The 23,827-nt window shown below is 42.0% G+C and overlaps 1 protein-coding gene across 1 annotated transcript in view; it reads right to left on the minus strand.

The window, feature by feature from the left end:
• The window catches only part of PLCH2 (phospholipase C eta 2), a 1,343,524-nt gene that overhangs the window by 250,704 nt on the left and 1,068,993 nt on the right, over positions 1–23,827 (minus strand). The window contains exons 8-9 of the mRNA XM_069240985.1: positions 18,990–19,193; positions 1,838–1,958 (exon numbers count right to left, since the gene is read on the minus strand). Coding sequence (XP_069097086.1) covers positions 1,838–1,958; positions 18,990–19,193 — 325 coding nt within the window. The remainder of the gene's footprint in view (positions 1–1,837; positions 1,959–18,989; positions 19,194–23,827) is intronic.

The following is a 23,827-nucleotide window of genomic DNA, read 5'->3' on the forward strand; positions in this document are numbered from 1 at the left end:
AAAGGGATGTCTCTATGAAACTGAAAGGTTTTTGTTTTCAAACCATGCCTTTATGTACGCGTGCCTATTGACAGTGCTTAATTTGTGCTTGTTGTTTCCGGTGCTGAGCACCGGCACTTATTTGTGAGGGCCGGGGCTTATTCTTATGCCTCAAGCATTTGCTGCAAGCAAAAGATACATATGGGAAAGACGGAAGAAGGAAAAACTAAAAGGCGTCATAAAGGGAGAAAGTAGAAAGTTGCAGGATGAGCTGAAGGGCCAGGGGTGGCCGTAAATGGATTTATGGTAGATTTAATTAGAGCAGCCTCGTGTTTAAGAGAAGGGCTGTGAGCACCGCCACCTCTTTGTTTACAAATTAAGCACTGCCTATTGACAATTAAGAGTTAAAGAAACACATTAACTGTCAGTATGTGTAGATGAAAATTCAATGTAGAGTTTATGAGCTAGGAGTATGCAGCTGCAACTAGCATTGGCCCTCAGAAAAAATATCACTAGCCAAGCTAATAGGTTTTTCTTTTCGTTCGTGCATGCGGACAGTGGGCATGCACAAAGACCACACAGCTATGGGCACCAATTTCCAGAAAGTCTATATATAGTTATTCATTCACATTTACCATCAAATATGCAGGCATCAATGTACATTTAATAATGAACAAAAGAGAGTTTTGGTGAAAGAAATATTTGCCTCATATCACACAACTAAAGCGAGGAAAACACTATTTGTCCAGTTTAGATTTTCTGTTTTCATGATGTATAAATCAGCCACTAAATGGGTATCCACTTGTTTTCCCTTATGTTAAGAGTTAGTTTTACCTATTTGTACATTTTTCTGTAGTTTTTACATAGCGCAGACTCAACCCCAAGCAACTGTTATATTACAAAACCTCACGATGGTCTGTTTATAGCCAAAGAGAGAATAGAAGATTTGCCAAGAGTCACAGGAGACGACACCGAGATTCAAACTGGTTCCCCAGTCCAAAAGCCGACTGCAGTGACTGTAACGCCGCATCCTGGGTAGACGGAGGTGGCGGGGTCAAGTCACATGAAAGCTCAGCTTGTTATGGGCTCGAGATTCCAAAAGGACCTCGAGCTGAGCCAGAACCAGGCTTCAGACTCGAGTCTGGTTCGAGCTTTCAGTGGCTTTCCCACCTCTAGTTGTTGGTTCGCTGCAATGAAGTGTTCACTGATCTTATATTTTGAACAAATAATGGTGCCTAATTAACTATTATCTTTCTGTAGATGGCTGCTCCCAAAAGATTCCTTAAGAAATGACAACATTCTACGAGGCTATCATACATGAGTCGTTGCAATGTGATATGTGAAACAAAGGAACTCACCGGACCATGTTACCCCCGGCAACGCACTGCCTAAAACAAACAGCTGAAGTGAAGGTTGAATTTCGTGTTTAACAGTGGACCGGTGAAGGCATCATAAAAAAAAATATGAGCATGGCAAAAAAGGTAAACTCCATTCCTGACTCATGACACTTGCATGCCTTTCTTGTGCAACCAATTAGAAAGCAGCTATTCCATAAGGTGCACCGAATGCCTTATTCTGAAATTCCCCAAAATATTCGTCTTATGACTTCCAAAAGTGGCATTTATAAGTTCTGCCTAAAAAAGAATGCTTAGTTTTCCCGTCTACAGTTCCAAACTGAAACAGAGAAGTGGTCCACGCAGTAAAGCAGTAATTAATGCCCACTATGATGAACACAGAGCTCTGAAAATAAACTATGGTACATAGACAAGACAAATAAAATAATATTATTATATTTGATGAAACGGTAACAAGTATTACAACTGCATAAGAAAGAGCAAAATTAAAATACTGTACATACTCATTCTTGCTGAAGGCATATTTGTTAATTGTTTCAATGACATCCTTGAAGAGTATTTTGGAAGTCAGAGTGTAGCCGTGGTGCACAATGGGTTCCCCGTCCGGTCCATCCCAACAGTCAACTGTCAAAGAAGAAGGGGAGTGAAAATTGTAAAAAAATATTTTTTATCAGAGAATCTACAGTTTAAAAAAAAGCAACTTAAACCACACTACAGATCTATTTTGCAGCTGGGGATTACATTTCAATAGCATACTGGACCTGGACGAAATGTAAAACATGCCAGTGAAATGTTTGTACTTTTTGCATGTGGGTGACATCCGGACAGAAACTTTCTCGTCGAGAGACATTTTCTGCTGAAAGCAGTCTCCTGTCAGTAGCCTTTTTTGTGAAAAACGTCATGGGAGATTAGGCAAATCACAGTTCACGCTAAAAGTCTAATTTTGCATCACTTCACAAAACCTTTGTGGGATTACATGAAAACAATGGAAATACTTTATTTTAAAGATTCTATCATGTGGAGAGAAACTTTAAATGATCACATCGATGCACATCTATATGTATTTTAAATCTTTTGTTTTGTCAGGAGTGATTTTTGTTATAATTTCTGCGACCAATGAAGTAGTTTATTTTAGGGAGACCAGTCCATCAACAAGGCTTCTACATCAATCCAACTAACATGACAATATCCTGATCCCGCATTTCTACCATCTCCCAACTGAGTGGCTTGAGGTGATCTTAAGTGAGACAAGGCATCACACAAATAACCAACATAACATAGCATGGCTGTTGATAACTTTACAGACGAGAAGAGTTGTTAGTTTAAAAAAAATTAAAGTGACATTATCATTAAGAGAAAATTCTTGTTTAAATATAATATTTTTAACAAAAAAACACTGAAATTCACAAGTTATAATTAACTAAAGGAAGTATACCTCACACCTACGCACACAACACTCATGCACAGTGTTGCCATCAATGTTGTCATTTCAGATATCATCAGTGTTCTTATCAATAATGTCTTAGTACATGTCATGAGTAATGTAAAATATGATATCACAAGCAGTGTGTGGTGAAGACATGACATTTTCACTTAACTATAATGCCAATATAACCTTTGTTTTTTTTCAGTAAATTCATAGTTTTTTTTAACTTAATGTGAAATCTTATTACCAAGTGTAGTTATGCAAACCACCCACCACAAACTGTCTTTGGCCTTCAGCAGTGTGGAGTTGGCCACAGGGCACGGTTACAGGCCTATTCCGACAAGCTAGGGAGTCCACCCAGCGCCTGTGACCAGACACAGTGCCCAACCACCCCAGGCATCCAATTCTCCCTGCGACAGACCTTTGGTTGTGCACGTTGTGAGGTTGGCTGCAAAGCTACTGATAACTTTACAGTTTGGCAAACAGGCACTGAGTTGTTAGTTTACGAAAAGAGTAAAAATTGTTTTAGTTAAGTGAAAATGTCAGTTTAAACGTAACATCTTAAACCCCAAAAATATGTTGAAATTCACCGGTTATAGGCAACTGAAGGAACTATAACTCACGCTCTCACCATGGCACTCTTTCTTTAAAACATTAAGCACCTCTCCTGCTTCTATGCATGCCAACATTTCAGAACAGGAAACTGGGAGATTTTAAAAACAAAAATCATGGGAATGTATTATGCCTATTGACTTCTATTGAAGCAGCCAATATCAGGCAGCACACAGTTAAAATAAAGTAATTTTTCGCTTTACAAATCGGGCGACTCCTGCCGGAACTGGACCTATTGGCACGTGTGTTCTTCCTGCAAGTGTTGGTAAAAACTCTGAATTGGGAATTAGTCTCAACCATAATGAGAGAGGAGGTTATTTTGATTATAAAATGCTTTATACTGCTTATACTGCCTAGTGGCCTGCTTAATCTAATTCTCGAACTCCTCCTACTCCCTGCGGTAGACAGTGCTACTGCACGTCACGTATTTCATATTAGCTGCAAATGGATTCCTTTGTAAAGGATGGAACACAATCATTTCCCTTCAGAAAGGCAATTACAATTCACAAATACATTACAGGCAGGACAAATCCAGGTCAAATTTCTCGTGATGTCACAGTGCAGAGATTAAAGAGCATCCTTCCCTCTATTCTCGTCCCGAAGCCTCAAGGTTAACACGTCTCCCCCTATATTTTTAGCTTCACAATAAAGGTGTTCCTTTGCATGTGTCCTCAGCAGAACCTAGAGGGACTTTCTTTAAGGACCCCACGCGGTGGGCCCAACGATCAGTGTTCTCTCAAACTCACCGGCTGCTGACCATCTGATTGGGCTCAGCGACTACACTCCTGGCCTATTCACAAACCATGAAATTCGATTTGCAGACAGATGATTCCACAACACGGCTTGAAGTCCTGAGGCAAAAAAGAGGCTCTGGTATTGCTGTATGGAAACAGCGGCAGAGCAAAGAGAATTCATGTCAGGGTAATGCGCATAGACAGTGTTGACGGAGCGGAAAACCCATTCACACTTTCTAGAAATGCTATCCTTGAAAGAGACAAAGCTCAAAACCTTGATTCCTGCGTTATTCATATTGGAACTCCTATAAAAGTTTTAACTGAAAATAAGGGACGGATTTAACAAAAGTGACGCTGCATCCAATGCAGGCCCAGTTTTGTTGCGCCCCTTGGAGCCCCCTACCGCCACCATGTGTGCCCTGTATTTAATATATGGTGCACCATGGCTCAGGGTTAAGGCAATAGAATAAACATTTTTGATACTATTGATGTACCTTGCAGGATTATTGCCAAAATATTGGTGCTAATCCTCAGAGTACATAGAGGCCCATTGTAAACAATGCCTGCTCTGTGTAGGTGTGAAAATTAATCGCAAAAAATGGTGCAGGGAAATCTTTTAGATTCCACTGTGCTATTTTTGTGCTCCCCATTACAGGGGAACACCCCCCCCGCATACATTATACCTGCCGCAGGCATAACATGGCGCAAGGAGAAACAAAGCGGCCCAATTTGTAAATATGGTGCAGCAAATTTGGCCTAGTTGGGCTCCATTAGTGTCATAAAACATTATGCTAATGTGGCACAGGGGCGCTAGGCCCTCTTAAATCTGGGCCTAAGTCTTTTATCTCCAGAAATGTTATGGAACCTTTGAGGTAGTAAACTGGAATTAAAACAGTGACAAAGGTCTTTGTGCAAAACTTAGACATGTCACGTTAGCCCTTTGAGGGTGCTTGCAAAGCACCAAAGTACCCAAAAAGTGCGCTGATCTCAATTGCCCAGAGGGGTTGGTGATATTTATTGCACCTGATAAAATCCCACTGCCAGATGTTGGGAACTTTTCAGGTACAGAAAATTGCAACTATTCCGAATTTTTGAGAAATAGCATCTGGATTCTAGTGGTTTATTGCGGACTTTATTTGTAGGTTGGAATTCTGTACAAACACGGATTTGTTTGTGCAAAGTTCGAAAAATTATGGCATACTCATTACCCTGCCTAAGGAATAGGAGTATCCATAAATATGCTATAAATGTGATGTCTGCATGGCTAAATTCTGGCACAGGGTTCATTGGTTTTCAACAGTAGGTCGATGATTATCAACATGAGATGATTGCCAGTGTATGTAGCAGTGATTTGTAGTCTTGCTGTCAGTTCTATTTCGAATATGTGACTGAAAATATTGTTACAATGCCCTGCTAATTTGGACTAAAAAGTGAAAGACTGAACAAGCCAGAGACAAACCGACTCCTTTACTTGGAACGAGCCATACGTAGGGATGAGAGTTGCCTATGTTGCAGCTGATCTTTACACACAGGAATAATTTTACAAAAACATCTCTAATCCCTATAAATGGACCCGGTACTGCCTCAGTGAGACAATGACGACTCAGTTCCCCTAACATTAAACATCTAATACACAGGACAGATGAACAGTTCCAGCCAGATGGATACTATAAAGGGAATCTGCCTTCTCCTGACTCAAGAAAGAAATTGAGAGTGGCATTTAAGTTTAATGCCAACTCATGGCCAAAGTCTTCCTTCTATTTAGACCCCTCTGCAGGCACTGGGGTATACACTAGATTTTGACTAGCTCTTCCACAGGTGGTGTAAAATAACATGCAGTCACATATAGCATAATACAAAGAAGGCAAATGAAATAACCCTTCTATCCATTCTCCACCATTATTTATTTACATTTCCTAATATACTGCTTCAATCTTACTTCTGTGATTGCCTTGCTCACTCTTAATTACTAGCCCATTGCCAAACCCCAGCGTAGTGTGCTTGCCCTCTACAGCCATAGCTCTATTGCCTTCTTTTCTCCATCTGAACTGATTTTTTACCCTCCCCTTTCCCCCGATCTATCCTTTCATTACACCTCTCCCCAATATTCTCCAGTACTCTAAACCATCCCCCCCTAACCTGTTCTCACACCCCTCTCCACGTGGTCTCTTGTCATTTCAGCACACATTCTCTTTTTCCAACATCCCTTTTCCATCACTAATCCCTTCCCGCACAATTCCATTATTTGTCTCCCAGCTCTAACCCATCTCCCACCATACTAACAATTCAAACCCCACTCCACCATATCTCTCTTCCACTTAAATCTATCCTAACTAATCAAGTGCTCTTAACCTTTCCTCCAGTCACTTCTCATCTTACCTATCCACCTGCTCCCTCATTACCTTAACCCATTGCCCATTCTTTGCTCTTATTGTCCCTTCCTCCGTCATGTCACCCGCATTCTACTTTCCCATTCAGTCTCTTCACACTTTACATCTCTCTTTCCTTATTCAATATAACTTACTGGTGTTCTCCTTTCTTATCTTGCTCTGTGTATGTTCTTTTGAGCCTCCCGCTAACCTCACAGTGAACTCCTCTCACATACATCTATTGCCTCCTTTGCTCTCCCTGCTGTTGCTTTCCTCACACAGAATCCTACTCCTTACTCCAGCATATAAATCTGATGTAGGTGTGATCTCTCACCTGTTCTATTTTAGCCTCAAACCATCAATCCTAAATTCCCTCTTTTGTCCATGCGATCTGTTAGACCTGGCATCCTTGGCATGGTTTCCCCTGTCTTCTTGTCTCTGCTTCCTGTATTTTTGACTATGTGCTGGACTTCATTTTTGCTGATTTTGGTACTCTGGGCACTTTACCACTGCTGACTAGTACTAAAGTGCAAGTCCGCCCTGTATAAATTGTAGTTATGATTCGTTATCCCTGATTGGCATATTTGATTTCCTAGTAAAGTGCACTAGAGGTGCCCAGGGCCTGTGAATCAAATGCTACTAGTGGGCCTGCAGTACTGATTGTGCCACCCACATGAGTAGCCCTGTAAATATGTCTCAGATCTGTCACTGCAGTGTCTGTGTGTGCAGTTGTGCACTACCAATTCAACCTGGCAAGTGTACCCACTTGCCAGGGCCAAACCTCCCCTTTTACTGCATGTAAGACACCTCTAAGGCAGGCCCTAGGTAGCCCATCGGCAGGGTTCAGTGTATTTAAAAGGTAAGTCACGTACTGGTGTGTTTTACATGTCCTGATAGTGAAATACTGCCTAATTCGGTTTTCACTATTGCAAGGCCTATCTCTCCCATAAGTTAACATGGGGACTGCCTATAAATATATTTTAAGTACACTTTCCCATTGGGAGGAGATATAGATTTGGTGTTTGGGATCTTTGAACTCATAATTTAAAAATACATCTTTTGGTAGAGTTGGTGTTTAGATTGACAGTTTGAAAATGGCACTTTTAGAAAGTGGGCATTTTCTTGTTTAACCATTCTGTGCTTCTGCCTGCCTGTGGAATCCACGTCTGGGTCAGACTGACAGTTGGTGGGTTTGTGAATTTCCTCAAGACAGTGACACAAAGGAAGTTGAGGTAGGTCATGCGTATCTTACGAGTCTCCTGGGCTACAGTGGGGAGGGTGGAGCTGACACCTGCACCTAAAAGGGCTGTGCCTGCCCTCCCACAATGAAGGCTCCATCCCCCTGGAGTGTGTCTGGTACCAGGCCTGGGCAAGGCAGGATCTTCAGAACAACACAGACTTTCCTTTGCAGAAATGAGTATAAGTAGTGGACTCAAAACCCCGGATTTTTAGAACACTTCTGGATCAAGAGGAACCTCTTTCTAGGAGAAGAGCTACAGAGCTGGAGGAGTACTGCCACTTTGCTATGTGTTGCTTTGCTGGGTTGGCCTGCTGTTGCTGCTTTTGTCTTAAAGAGGACAAAGACTGGCCTTTGTTGTGTAGCCTGCTTGTGACATTTCTCCAAGGAATTGGACAGAGCTTGCCTCCTGTTAAGAAGTCTCAGGGACATCAAAGACTTAGGCACTCATTATGATTGTGGCAGTAGAGCCCCGCCACGCCAGCGTTGGCGGTATGACCACCGACAGCATGGAGGTGCTCGACCTCCATATAATGATGCAAGTAGTGAACTGGCTGCTTTGCCACCCACCGCCAGGGCTGAGTCGACTGCCAGCCCGAAGGTAGCCACCATCGACCACAGACCACAGGTGGGATAATGATCCCATTTCCACCAGGGATGTAATGGTGGGATACCTCGCAAGGTAATCCCTGTCGGAAAGCATACTGGTGACAGGAATTCTTATTCCTGTCAGCAGTATGTGACATGCCAGCCCCCCCCACTGCCAAAACCCCCAACCCAAGCCCCTAGACCCACCCCGAACCTTGAAAATCAAACCCCCACCTCTCCTCCCCCGAGCTCCCTGTAGGCCTTCCACAACCCCCTCACCATTCCTCACCTCCGTTCAGGACTTCCCCCTCCAAAAAATGCACGCATCCACACATGTACACACTCATTCACACACATACTGACACTCCCACACACTCTCCACCTGTCAAGCATACACGCACACATCCACACAAATGCCTACACATGCGCACTAACACCCTCAGTCACACAAGCACCCATTCACAGACATACACACATGCATACATACATGCAGAAACACATCCCCCTTCACACACACACTCACACCCCCATGCATGCACTCAATCACTCCACACACACCCCGCCAACCCCCTTCCCTCTCAGACAGCACTTACCTTTTCCGTGGCACTGGTCCGGGAGGGAACAGGCTCCCTGAATGCTGCTCCGCTGGCAGCTCTTCATCTCCATACACCGCCACGCCTATTATAGCATCATAATAGGCATGGCGGTGTCTGGCTGACGTGGCGGTGAGGGTGGAGCAGCATCCACCGCTACCACCGACCGCCAGTATGGCGTCTGGCGGTTCACACAGTCATCAACGCGGTGTGCCACCAGGCATTATTATATGGTGGTCCTGCCGCGTAGATGATGTCGATGGTCCACTGTCTGGACCACCAAGATCATAATCAGGGCCTTAATCTGCCAGCACCTGAGCTCTCTTGCCGAGACCCCTCACTTGCCAAGTGGTGCCACATCCAGTCCCTGGGCCCCTGGAAGGAGAAGCTGTCAGAACCAGAGTGAAAATCCACGCACCGGAGTCGAGCAGCTGAAAAATCGACGCAGCGCAGATGAAAATTATGCATCGCCAGCTCGTGGCAGATTAATTGCTGCTGTGTGTCTGGATTTTCCACTCATCATTCCTGGGTGTCAAAATCTTCAACATCACCGCACAGACCTGAGGCTGCTTGTTTGGACGCATTCCTTCCCTGTGAGGAAGAATCGACGCATAGGTTACCCGGTGGAGAAAGAATCGACGCACTGCCTCACTTGTGCGTAAGGAATTGACGCATCGCCTTCTTTTCCGACGCACGCTCACACGTGCAGCTTTATTTTTTACACATACCATGTACTCTGCGCTACAACAACGCATCCATTGATTTCTATGGATTAAGACTCTTTTGACTTTAAAAATTCATATCTTTGCTTGTGTATGTTGGATTTTTTTCATTTTGGTCTAGTTTGATTTAGATGAATAATGGCAATTTTTCTAAACTGGTGTGGAATCCCTTTGTGGTGTTTTCACTGTGTTACTGTGCATGTTTGTACAAATACTTTACAAATTGCCTTTGAAATAAGCCTGACTGCTTGTGCAGTGCTTGACATACAGTGATTGATGTGCGCTACTATTTTATTGCAGACCATACACAACTACTTACTGTTTTTTGTCTTGCTTTTCTTTTGCCCTTTTTGGAATCTCTCTGACTTTTGAGATTTTGCAGCTTTACTGAACCTTGTCCACAAACATGTCTCAGTCTGGGGAGCCTTCAGCAGTTTTTGCAAAAGTGGTGTTTGAGCTGGAGAAATTGGAACGTTACACAGTGGCCAAACTCAAGCAATTTTGGAAGGAGTTCCAATGCCCAATCAAAATCTCCACCAAGAAGGATGAACTGCAAAAGCCGCTGAGGCCCTGGTTGGCAACAAAGGAGGCTGATGGGCACACAGCAGAGGAGAATATGGCTGTGGACGAGGATGTGCAGAGCATGCAAGGTAATTTGGTGGATAAAATGGACCTGCCTGGAGGGATAGCCTCTAGTGCAGGCAGTGGTGTTTCTTCTAAAGGTCTGACCACACAGGAACTGTGAGACAGACAAGCAGAGAGAAAGCATCATTTGGAGCTTGAGAAGCTCAAGGTGGAATTGGCTAGACTGGACAGAGAAGCACAGGCAAAGAAAATGGCACTGGCCATGGAGGAGAGAAAAATGTTAGCTCATGAAGGGAGCTTGAGGGAGTTGGATCTGAAGGGCAGATCCAGCACAGATGGTGGCAGCAGTGCCCCAGTGCAACCTGAGAAGAGTGCACATTCCTAAAGATCTGGTAAAGTATTACCAGAGGGAGGAGGACATACAATTGTGGTTTATGGGGTTTGAGTCAGCTCTTCACATGAACCTGGCCCCTGAAGCACACTGGGCAGTGGGTTCTGTGGAAGCACTTTGAGGTAGAAGGGAGGAACACCTTTGACGGCCCTAGGGAATCCTCAGGGGCTCACTTACTTTACCATGAAAGACACCCCACTCATTAGATATGGTCTCACTCCACAGCAGAACAAGGAAAGATTCAGGTCTTACAAGAAGGGGGATATTCTAGCTTGGTTGGAAGGTGTTGATTCTTTTTGCATGGCATTGGATGGATGGGTGAAAGGCAGCAAGGTAACAACTTATAAGGGGCTGTACAATTTGATTGCATGGGAGCACTTGTATAGTCGTTTTTTCACCAGAGCTGTGGCAGCACCTGATTTAGAGCAAGCTGACTGACCTCATGAAGCTTCCTCAGGAAACGGGTTGTTGGGAGAGCATCAGGGTCCAAAAGAGGTATTGGATAGACTCTGCCATTGGTGGGCAGGGTCCCCATCAGAAGACGCGTGGGAGGGGACTTCTCTAAAGGGCCCCAACCTAGAAAACCCCTTGCCCAGCGAAGGCATAAAGAAGATGAAAATAGGAATCACTGCTCTTCAGTGCCCATGGAGGAAATTCAGCAATCCAGACAAAAACTACAACTCAAAGGATCTACAAATCCTATTTAAAGAAGTCAAAACTACTGCATTAGTCAAACAGGACCACTATAATGCCCAGTTTAGAATCTAAATTTTACAACCCGGAGTGAACCATCAACATATTCACCATCACAGCTTAGATTTTGGCCAAAGTAAAGATGCTGAGATTACACCTCACAAACAAGAGGCCACATACCCAGCTTATTAATGAGAAAAGATAAGGAGAACTGCACTAACCAAAATAAAATGGACCCATGCTTCTATGAAGCAGCTCTGAGCTTGTGTATTATATGATATAGTCAAGGCTTTTGGACTTCTAGGCCCTCCATTAGATCCCGGTTCACCACAAACCTTCAAGAACATCCTTCTCTCAATGGCATCAGCAATCCCACAAACTACCACTAGTAAGCCTCTCCTTATACCTTAATTTATCATAAATATGACATGTAAATGCAGGAGACCTGGCTAGGTGTAGAGTAATCTGAAAAACCTTTTACCTATGAAAAAGTGTGTCACTCACTCAGATCGTTGACTTCCTGGGAAAAAATAACTCACCATCTGATCAACAGACTGGCCATTGCCCTGGGAGAGGCTCTGAATTTGCTCTTATTTTCATCTAGTACGATCTAAGCACCCCTGCGGGCAAAAATGGAGTACTCGCATTTCTCCTACTGGACTTGTTTGCAACATTCAACACAGTCTCCCACCACCCTTTTCTAGGTAGATGATATTGGGAATAAGGCAAGCATTCTTGACTGGATCTCTTCCTAGCTCTCCAACAAATCTGGCATCATCATGCTGCTCCCATTCACCTAATTTTTCAAGATTGACGCAGGGTTACCTCGCAGAACAATCAGCTCATCTAATTACCCCTTTTTACTATTTATCTCAGGCAACTGCCAGATTTCACCAAAACCTTCAATCTAACTCATCATAACTACATGAAAGAGAGACTGACACGCTTATGAGCATCTGGCCCAAGTAGCTTTATGCATCATGCGATGTTGATAATGTGATCAATTTGAGAGTGATCATGGACTCCAGCTTATCCCTCGTCCCATAGTTGAATCAATTTCCAAAAGGTGCCTCTACATTATATGTACAATACAACATGCCAACTTTGTCATATGCAAATGGTATGTATTTGGGAGTTTGATCCTTTCTGTACTGAAGCCTGCAAGAAATGCAGAAGTAACACAATTAATAAACATCTAATTATGTGACCACATTTCACTAGCTCCCCAAGAGCTCCACCGACTTCCAAAGGCTGGACTCAGAGCTTTCAAGACTCTCTCATCACCCTACATAGCAAAGGCCTACTCCCATTCAAGTAAAGCTCTAGAGGTATACACCTAAGATTAGTTTTTCATTTTTTGTAGAAGAAAGGCATCAGTGAACGTCCCTAGTCTGTGGAAGCAACAACTTTTTGGAATTATTTTGGAATTATATCCCAGCAAGGAGAAGAATCTTCAAGACCAACTTGAACTCAGGAAGCAGAAGTAATTTTACTCTTCCTAAAATGAGAACAGATATTCCTAGTAGTCCCATTGGGTGTGTCAGTGCACACGTGCAATCAAAAAATGTCAATGTGTAGGCAATTTTATCCCATTTAAAACAGATTCACTGAAAAGATTTGATTCAATTTATGCTTATCTTTTTACTCAGGAGTGCAAAGAATGCCAACTTGAGGCAACATAAGAGTGCTTAGGAAGAAGTTAAAACAATAAAAACAGTTTAGAGAATGGGGTAGAGTCTAACTCAATGTGAGAGGAAGTACTGATATTTTATATTACTCTACTCACATTGTATTACTCAAACTCTAACACTGAGGAGCCGATTTATATCTTGGTGCTATAGTTATTCAGTCGCAATGGTGACAGTGTATCAATACCACAAAGATAATAGTCTGTTCACACAATTTAAATGCAGGTGTAACAAAGGTTTAATCAAGGCGGAGACTACTCTGTCTCTTGTGTGACAGACAGCCCTGTGGAGTTAGGGCTGTCAGAGGTAGACCTGAAATTCCACCCACCTAATTTAGATGGGTGGAATGACAGGAGTTTTCACTGCCAAGCATGAGAATGTGGTAGAGTCTAACTCAATGTGAGAGGAAGTACTGATATTTTATATTACTCTACTCACATTGTATTACTCAAACTCTAACACTGAGGAGCCGATTTATATCTTGGTGCTATAGTTATTCAGTTGCAATGGTGACAGAGTATCAATACCACAAAGATAATAGTCTGTTCACACAATTTAAATGCAGGTGTAACAAAGGTTTAATCAAAGCGGAGACTACTCTGTCTCTTGTGTGACAGACAGCCCTGTAGAGTTAGGACTGTCAGAGGTAGACCTGAAATTCCACCCACCTAATTTAGATGGGTGGAATGACAGGAGTTTTCACTGCCAAGCATGAGAATGGGGTAGAGTCTAACTCAATGTGAGAGGAAGTACTGATATTTTATATTACTCTACTCACATTGTATTACTCAAACTCTAACACTGAGGAGCCGATTTATATCTTGGTGCTATAGTTATTCAGTCGCAATGGTGACAGAGTATCAATACCACAAAGATGTCTGTTCACACAATTTAAATGCAGGTGTTTCAAAGGTTTAATTAAGGTGGAGACTACTCTGTCTCTTGTGTGACAGACACCCCTGTGGAGTTAGGGCTGTCAGAGGCAGACCTGAAATTCCACCCACCTAATTTAGATGGGTGGAATGACAGGAGTTTTCACTGCCAAGCATCACCAGGTAAACCCTGGCAGTAAGGGGCAGTGAAAATCTCTAAATGATCCCCTCACTTTGGGTAAAGAACTCCATGGTGAAGTATTCATTTTTTAAATTTTCAAAGGATAAATCCCATTTTTGGATTTCCTTTTTAAAAATAAACAAAGTAAACTGTTTGGTGCTGGATGCAGTCATGTTGGCAGAGCACTGGACCAAGCAGCAAAATGCATTGACAGGAACGGCTGTGACGATGGTTCCTGTCAACACTTTATAAATGACAGCCAACTTGGTGGTCATTTATAAATTTGGTTGGTAGTGCCTCCACAAGGATGACAGACGAACTTACTCCATTGCACTGGGGGAGCAACAATTTGTTTTAATCTTTGGGAGTTTTCTGGACAGGAAGTGGTTTAGCTCTGCTCTTAGGCTGGGATCAATATACTCCACAATTTGGCCACACATCGTTATTTTTTTTTTTTTGGAATTTTAGTGCTGGCTGAGGTGCAAGCTCGTAGATGAAAGGTTTCAGATTGGGTTGAAATGTAGGCCAGATTGAAACTTGATTCCCATGGACACCACTGGAAGGCTCTCAAAGCAGGTTTCCTGTTGACGTTTTGGGATTAAAACAGAGTTTGAGGCTTGATTTTACAACCCTTGGGGATTGACATGTTCTTTTTTCAGAGCTCTGCATAAAACACATTGCAGTAATTCAGTAACCTCTTTATTATCATTCTTATCAATTCAGTTCAAAGATTGGTTTGCATTATTAGAAGAACCTAGCATGGATAACTGAAGATTAAAACCACCAGCTACAGTTTTAACTTAAGAACAAATGAGCGGTCTTTATCAAAGATCATCCCTAAATGTCTTACTTCAGAATCTGTGTAGCTGTGGAGTGCTGGCTTTGGGGCCATTTGAAAGGAAGCCTGCATGTTTAGCTCCTCCAAGGCCTATTAGGTTTTCTAGTATTATTCCACTCAGGAAGAGATTTTTTTATCCCGTGAATATGAGATCTGGGCCTTTCATGATGACTGCCTGACTGACAGTATTGTTGTCCAGTCAGATATAGATAGATGGATGTAGTCATTGTCAGTGTACATGTGAAAAATGAACCTGATGTTGCTCTAACAAGTGAGTCAATGAGAGCATGTAAATGTTGAACAGAACAGGTGACAGAAATGACTCCTGCAGGAACACTGCATATCATGTTCTGTATACAGGATTCCTATAACATAATTTACCCCGAACTGGCTTCTATTGTGGAGGGAAAAACAAAGTCACTGTACAACTGCACCAGCTTATCCTAGCTCATTTTATGTGTACCTTTCGGTGGATTTTGTCATCCATAGTTTGAAAAGCCGAAGGAACATCCAGGACTATTAGGGTCACCTTCTTCCTGTCATCAGAGATGACAAAGAGATCTTCCACAATGGTACTAAATTCATTTTTGTTTTCCTACAAAAACCTGAATCATGTCTCCATGTTATGGAGGGAATAGGTAGACACAATGTATACTTATAGTTGGTTAATAAACGTTTTCTTCATGATTTTGATTGTAAAGGTAGGGTGGAAAATTGTCAACAGATTACAAGGTCTTCTGGATTTGTAGTGAATTCTTTGAGGGGCTGTTTTTGTGTGTTTAAGTTGAATAAGAGACAAATCATTTAAAGAAATATATGTTTATCACACCTGACCATGTCTGCCACGAGGATGGGGAAAAATATGTTAATGCGGCCAAATGGGGAGTTTCAATTTCCAGTTTGGAGGATTTGATTTTCTGAGCAACAATTGACGAATGGTCAGTTTACCTTTCTGGAAGGTTAAGTGAGATGTCTGAAATCATAGAAATTGGTGGCAGGATATGGTAAAGGCATATGGGTTCATGAAATTGAAGCCAGGATATATGATTTGTTTTTTCTGAAGAACGTAGGAATATCCAAACAAATATGTTGAGAGAAACACTTGGGATTCTCTTTAATGTTTATGAGTTACTTTATGCTTGAGATATTGGAAATTGTATTTGAATGTTTGGGTGCCCCTATGATACTTTGGGAGATGTGTCATTGTTGGCACATTTTATGGAGCTATGGTGGTCTTATATCGATATTTTAAGAAAATATCCATCCTTTTTTGATGGGTCCATGCACTAAGGTCAGTGCAAGCCGCAGCATTTTGGTTGATAGGCCAGTGTTCCCATAAACCAATTTGAGGGGCCTCTTGTTGTTGTGGTGCAGATTTATTAGCAAGTTGTCAGGGTCTATTGTATTTCATTGGTCACATCTGGCAATGTTTTAATATTTATCAAGCATATGTCGCAACGATCCTGTGGGATCAGTAGGTCACTGTAAAAGTATTTGTTTACATAGTTCTCTCCTTTTGACTCTAGAAAAGAAGCAATGTCTAAAATTAGAAAATGTTTTTGGTTAACATTATGATTTTGCTTAGTTAAAGTGATCAGTCATCATTGAACTTTCATTGATTTTTAAGATAATTCTGAATGTTGCATATTATTTCAAATATATACTTTCTCATGTTTATGGATGTGCCAACTGTGTTTCCTTATTTGTCCATTACTATGAATACATCCAAGACATGGTAATGTTTCTATTTTCTAGTCAAGAAGAATGATTTTTTCCTATACTGCCTAATCATTTCATCTTTCACAGATTAGTTGATTAGATAATATATGATGGGTGTAACATTTGCCCCTAAAATTCGACCAATATGTAATATTGGTATAAATTTAGGGTCTGTGGACTGGGTGCCCCACCACAAATGTGGTGGGGAATTCTAGCCCCCAAACTATCAGTTTTCCTGCGTTTATTAAGAGTTGGTGATCCATCATGTTGCTGCACTGGAATCTCTGCTGGGTCTACCATTGGAAGCCTTTGACCAAGTTCTTGACTGACATTGTGGCAGCAGCAAAGTTACCTCAGAACATGAATCCTATTTCTTGTTCACAAAAAAAAAGTTGCTTTGTGGACACATTAAACATGGAACCTGCACCGTAAAGTAACAGTACCTTCAGTTGATCCACCGTGGTGTTGGATCATTTGAAGGCACAGAAATCTCTGCTAGGCCGGCAAAGGTCTATAAATGTAATCGGCTGTAGCGCAGAAGGGCCCCTGAGTAGATCCATCCGTTGCCCAGGTAGAACAGTGAACATCTCCCAATGGTCTACATAAGACTGTGAGTTCCTTATGCTTTAGAAGTTATCTTTAAATGAGTGCACTTTGAAGTAGAAGTTCAAGAAGTAGGGTAGGCTTGCCTGACAAAGAAAGAAATGATTATAGTGAAATGCAGTCAGTATGTCAGTTTGTGTTCTGGAGTAAACAAAACAAATGCAATATTTTTTCATGCCTAAAAGAGAAAGTGTAGTTGAACAATCACATAACTAACGTGAGCCAAAACGTTTCAGTGGAATAAAACTGTGCAAGCATTCTAATTTTTCGAAAATGTTTGCTCACTGACGCAACTGAACAGGTGTGGTCCTCCTTATGCCAATTATTGTCATATGTGATTAATGACCATCAATCGAAGCAGAGCACTACATAATGTTTACCATTTGTTGAATACTTATTTAATTTATATGAACGCGTTTGCACATCTGTGAACTGTGTTTAATAGATCCTTCCCGGAACGATCACACACCGAGCAGAACCAACCTCCTGTCATTACTTGGAGGGATGAACACATCCCAACTGCGGATGATACCATCCGAAACTGAAAAAACACACACTAAGGGTATTAGAAACAGCCAAATAGGATAGCTATCCCTCACTCATGAATGCAGCTACATGATAGCAGCAATGCCATATGAACAGCCTTTGCCGTTCATGAACAACACCAAAACAATGCACCATACACACTACACTCTGCTCATACATTCCGCTCTATTAAAACAGTAGTGGTTCATAATCTCACTCATCTTATTCCTCACTTCTTTCGCTTCAATACAGGCAAAGGCGTCATTTAAAAACATAATTAAAAAAAGACAACTCTGGTCTTCACACATGGCAACAAATCAGTGCTTAAATTGCAAAACAATAAGTGAAGGTCTTGGTGCAGAATATCAAGGCTGTCTAACCTTGATTCTACCTCATACGTCTTTAATCCTTCACCAGACACTCCCTGCCCCTCTGTCTTACTTCTGCGCATTATTATTTGTCCAGCTTTCTCCCCTTGTCACTGTTTTTCCTTCTCTTCTACTATTATGTTTTTCACTCTCTTGTTCAGGGTCGAAGTCGGTTGAGGAAAAATATGTGCAGGTGCCCAAAAATGGTTGCAGCAACCACCTGCTGAACGTAGGCACCGCATGAAACACACCTCGTGTAGGCCACATGACAATGACATGGGCATCCACCAAGCACACCCATGAAGTAGTGCGCTACAAATTCATTTTAGCTTTCAAAGCTCCTACTGAGGCATCTTTCACTCATGTTCAAAAACACACAAAAAATAAAAGAAGATATGTGTTAAACAGGAAAAGGTTTTTAGTCCCATACCTAGAACCTTATGTCAGAATCACTAGAAATAAAATAGACTTCTATTCAGTGCTTAATTTGTAAATAAAAAGGTGCTGGTGCTCAAAGTGTTCCTCTGAAACATGCGGTTGCTGCAATTAAATGTGCGAACACGGAATACTGAGGCAGAGTAACCCTGAAGACATCTCGGGCCTCTTTAATCTATTTACAGCCACACCCTGCCCCTCGGCTCACTCTCGCAGCTTTCTGCTTTCTAACTTTGTTACGTTTTTTCGCTTTTCTCTTCCTCCGTCTTTCCCATATGTGTCTTTTGCTCCAAGAGCTCGCAGCCAATGCTTGAGGCAGAAGAATAAGCCCCGCCTGCAAAAATAAGTGCTGGTGCTCAGCACCGGAAACAACAAGCACAAATTAAGCACTGCTTCTATTCTTGTGAACATCAGCTGGCACGCCCCACAGACATTCCAGGAAACTGAAGTCAGACGAGGAAATCTGCAGCACTTACCTTCCACACAGCGGCAGCCAGCTTGAAGCACCCAAGCATACATGTCGACCCGCGACTGAGACATCAGTTGATCGCCCGTGAGGTACGTGTTGTGGGATGAGGCAATGAAATAGTGACTGAGTGGGAGGCTCATGTCCTGGTTCACATGGTAATGGTCTGGATTGAAGATATCCCCCGATGGGCTGCGCATATAATTCGTGAAGCCTGTTGAGAAGCAATCAGATGTGGGTTAGCAATCACCTTCAAACACAGCACTTTTACCGCACACAAACTGAAGGTAATTCTGTATCAGTGCGATGGGATAAAGGAAACTGAAACAGCGGGATTTGCTGCACCCCCGCTACTTTAGAATAGTGTCTCCTTCCTCTACCGCCCTCCCCTGTAGGTAACTACCCTACATCTCTACAAGAGGGTGCAGGAAATCTACTTGTATTTATTCCATTATTTATGTGTGTTGTGACACAAACTACAAACTGAACGGTCTTCAGCACAAGCAAAGTCAGGAGGAGAAGAGGGTAATAATAACAAGGCAGGTGGCTTGCAGGGCGCGGATTACAGAAAGGTGAATTGTGAAATCACTGCTAAATGAAAGCAGAACTCAGCATGACTGCATGTAAGGGGGAATAATTCTAATGGATTAGCCGTACACAGTGAAGTGTCTGGCTCCACGTGGTACAGATATTATGGTGCGAACAGTCACCAGGAGTTGATTGGTGTATATTAGTCATCGTGTATGTGGATAGTGTAGGGGTTCTACCGCCCCTGTCTCAGTTCTCTGGCTGTTACTTCTTGACCTTTGCAAGCCTGCAATGTTTTCTGTTTCCCCACTGTCTCTCTTCTCTACCTGTTCCTGTAAAGTGCTACTTTTGCCTATTATCCTCTTTCTGTGTCCCTTTGCCCCTCCTGTCTCTCTTCGTGCCTGAGCCCTTCTGTTTCTAAAGCTTTTGTGCCTCCTTTTGCCCCACTTTCTGCCAATCCTATCTCTAACCATGCCTCTTTTTTGCCTTCTTTGTGCTTTAGCTCTCATTTGCTCTCTTTTCTTCTTTCCTTTCTTTTCTCTTTTTCTCTTGTGTTCTCTTTGCATTAAAAAATGTACTTGAGCGGCAGCAAATCTTCTTGGAAGGCAGTCCTCTGAGCGAACCGCTTGTGACCTCCTGCAACCTCCTGTTTTAGTAAATCATGCCAAATCTCACTCGGGCTTACCAGCTCGCATTCCACAACGATTGGCAGAGTTTGGGCAGAACTCTGTATTAGTCACCAAATTCCATCAATTCCGAAGGTGGAATGAAACTTTCCTCCGACCCATGCATTTTTGACTCCTGGAATCATGCCACCATCCTACCGGTCCTCCCATCAGCAGACCTTGGTCACCAACAGGTCCATCACCCTCCTCCAAAACTCAGACAACGTCTTGGAGAAACTAATTAACACCCATCTGACTAACTACCCTAGCGCAAACTACCTTCTAGACCCCTCCCAATGAGGATCCAGACCCAACCTCAGAACAGACACAGCAGTTACTGCTGCCACCATGGCATTTTCCTCTTCATGGAAAAATGAAACACAGCAGCATTTATCCTTCTAGACCTATATGCAGTGCTCAACACCGCCTCAAACACCCTCCTGCATACTGGCAACAACAAAATGTTGAGCTGTTCCCCATTTACTCTAAGTCATTTCTATTCAAAAGGCATCCAGCCAATTTGGCTCCTTAGAAAATATAGACCATTTTGTCATTGTACATCTGCAGCCATGTTCTGGATTATCACGGGAATCAGAAGTCGATGCGAAGGTACAATTTGGCACACTTACATCTTTGTAGACCAGACAAAGAGTGAGCATGATTTTACATGTCAAAATGATTTCACATTTATGTATTTATGGGCTCAGTACCTCTTTCGTGGTAGTCAGTGACACCATTCCAAATAACAAACAAGAGGACAGGAAATGGGTAATGACTTAGAAAACTCTACACTGCTGAAAAATGTAATGGTCGAAGTAAACGAAAGATTCACACAGGGGACCCAACTGAAAGCGCATGCTTAACATTCAGTCATTGCTTCACAATTGCACTTCCTGCCTGCCAGCTTTAACTTTTCAGTCTACGTGTTTTTTTTTTAACGTTTCTGCTTCAGGTCGATCTCCTAAAATAACAAGAATATTATAAGAAATGAGGCAGGTAAAAGACAATCCATGCAGAGGTGCACCTTGGGATGAATACATCATGCAAATGGGGTTTGGCTTTCATGCACTGTAGCACACCGCCACAGGGCTGTGGCGCCGGCACCTTGAAGCTTCTCCCATTGTCATTACGTTTCGGATTTGCATGATGCTTTTTGGGTCTTTTCCTGCCCCGCAGGTGCAGGGCTTGAACTTGATTTTCAATGCTGGGACACAGATCTGAAAGCATCGCCTTCCTTCAGTTACCCTCATTATTTCTGAGCGATAAATTGTTCTTGGTTAAAGGAAAGCAAAAAAAATGGAAAATAATTCATTTTCATTACACCTCCCGTGCCTGGTAAGGGCCTGAAAGCGCTCCATCCTTCATGTTTCTGATAAAAGATATCAACGTAGCATTTACGAAGGATACTAAGCACCAAAACCGAAGAACAAAAGTGAGGTAGGGCCTTGGCATGCAATGACAAAAACTATAAATTCATTTTTTTCATATCTCATATAGATTAAGGAGACGTCACAGCACCTTAAAGGAGAGGAGGAGCACATAAATGACATATTTTAATCACTGCCGGTGGAACTATGTGATTCTGTGATCATTGCGTCCACAGAACTACGTAGTTGCAGTATTTTCTACATATCCCACCGTCAGCTGTATAATTTGCTTACTTCGCCAAAAAAATTCTAGCTAAATCGTTTAAAAAAATGTTAATAACAGTGCAACTCTTGCTTCTGCTCAGTGGCAAGCAGTCTGCCAAAGGTAACTGATCACCTGTCATTTGCTCATTCTTGAGGTCAGATGTTAAACTGGTGACAAGAATATGAAGCCTTGCCCACACACTATAAATAGTGGTTAAAATATGCCAAACTACCGATGCAACACTGTAATACTGCTTCCAAGTTTAGTCAGCTCTGTCATAAAATATGTTCCTCCACTGCCAAATAATTCAAGGGGCCGTTATTATAATATAGCCAGATGCTCGGAACGGCAGAATTATAAACGGCATCAAACATGAACTTCCAATAGTCCTGATACACTTGAGTCTGATGCTTCTCTCCATTCACAAAGGAAACACACAACATATCTATGAGAAAGGTGGAAGATGTTAGGTCTGACAGAAGGTGGACACTGGTTCCCAGAACTCGTGTAAGGGTTTAAAATCTCAGCGAGAGCCACAACAGAGTATGAAAGAGCAAAGAAAGACAGAGGATCAGTGCCGGATTAAACCCTGTGGAAGCCGCTACGCAGTCGAAATTTGCCCCCATCGCAAATTATCTCCTAATAAGACTTTAATTTTACCAACCAACAATTTTAATAAACCAATAATAGTACACAAATCTAAACGTTCAATGTACGTAGTTTGCACTGTTTTTTTTTTTACAAACTGACAGCTTGCGGGGGTTGTAAAAAAAACATGCATCGAGCTCAGGGTTCCTCTATTGAGGAGTCGAGGTACAGGGGGAGGTTAGTTCAAAAGTCAGAGAGATCTGTCCCAAGCCTATCAACAGAGTGATCTTCAGGTGTCAACACTGTCAATGTTGAATCATTCACAAGAGAGAAGGAAATGGCTTATGGAGAAACTAGGTGGCCTATAAACAAAGATATATATTTACTCTGCTGTATATTTACTACTACATCTCTGAGTCCCTCCACACTTTTTTTTAACTATTAACCAATTTCTCAGTGTAGATTTACATCTAGGTGTAGAATTACATGTCTCCACTCACTCAAATCAGGGTGTGGTGCCTCCTAAAATAGGACTGATGGCTGCAAAGATTCTACTAGAGATTTTGACCGGGTAATTGGAGATCTATGGGATTGAGAACTCCCTATGAGAATGTACACACAATTGTTAAAGTTTATTATTTTTTAATAATTTGTTTAAAAACAAAGTCATAAAAATATTTCAATGTATAATGTAAACGTGGATTATTTTGACTGAGAACTGATAAAATGAGTGTTACAACATATCAACTCATCAAATTAAATGTGTATTAAATAATTAATGTACATATATTTATTTATAAGTAATATTTTCTAAACAATACTTTATAAAAAATGCAGCCCTGGTTAGCATATTTATTTTTAATTAGGTTATAGTAACTTAATTAGGGAGCCTATTCACAAAGGTAATCTTACATGTGAATCAATCTACACATTTAAATGTACTCTTACACTTTTGAGTAACTTTACAACTTTGGCCTACTTTCTGTTTCCAAATGGAAAATTACTCTAAAGAGTAGACTTATGTGTCACCATCCCCTGAAACAGAGGATGAAGCCTCATTTATTGTGTAATAATACTACAGACAAAAGAGAGCAGTGGTAAAACAAGCACCACTCATGGGCAACTGCTGATACTGCAGCACCCTCCCATAGTAAATAACAGCGGCAGAGACTTAAAATAGAGCCCCAAAGGGAACAATGCCAATTTGTGGTGATGGACTTACTCCGGCTTTGATCTGGAGCTCTCGTACAACTGTTCTGGGTCCTTTTTAGCTATAGTAACTTCAGAAGTGCAGTTTCTGAATAGGAATGGGCTTATTCTTTTATAGGTGGCTGTGTAGCCCTCCCTAAAGCCTTTCCTAAGCCCCCCTGAGTGCAGTCTTAATTCTCTCTTTACTTCGCCAATTTAATTGTAATTATGCCCCACTTTCCAGCCA

Source organism: Pleurodeles waltl, chromosome 6, assembly GCF_031143425.1.
Source record: "Pleurodeles waltl isolate 20211129_DDA chromosome 6, aPleWal1.hap1.20221129, whole genome shotgun sequence".
NCBI lineage: Eukaryota > Metazoa > Chordata > Amphibia > Caudata > Salamandridae > Pleurodeles > Pleurodeles waltl.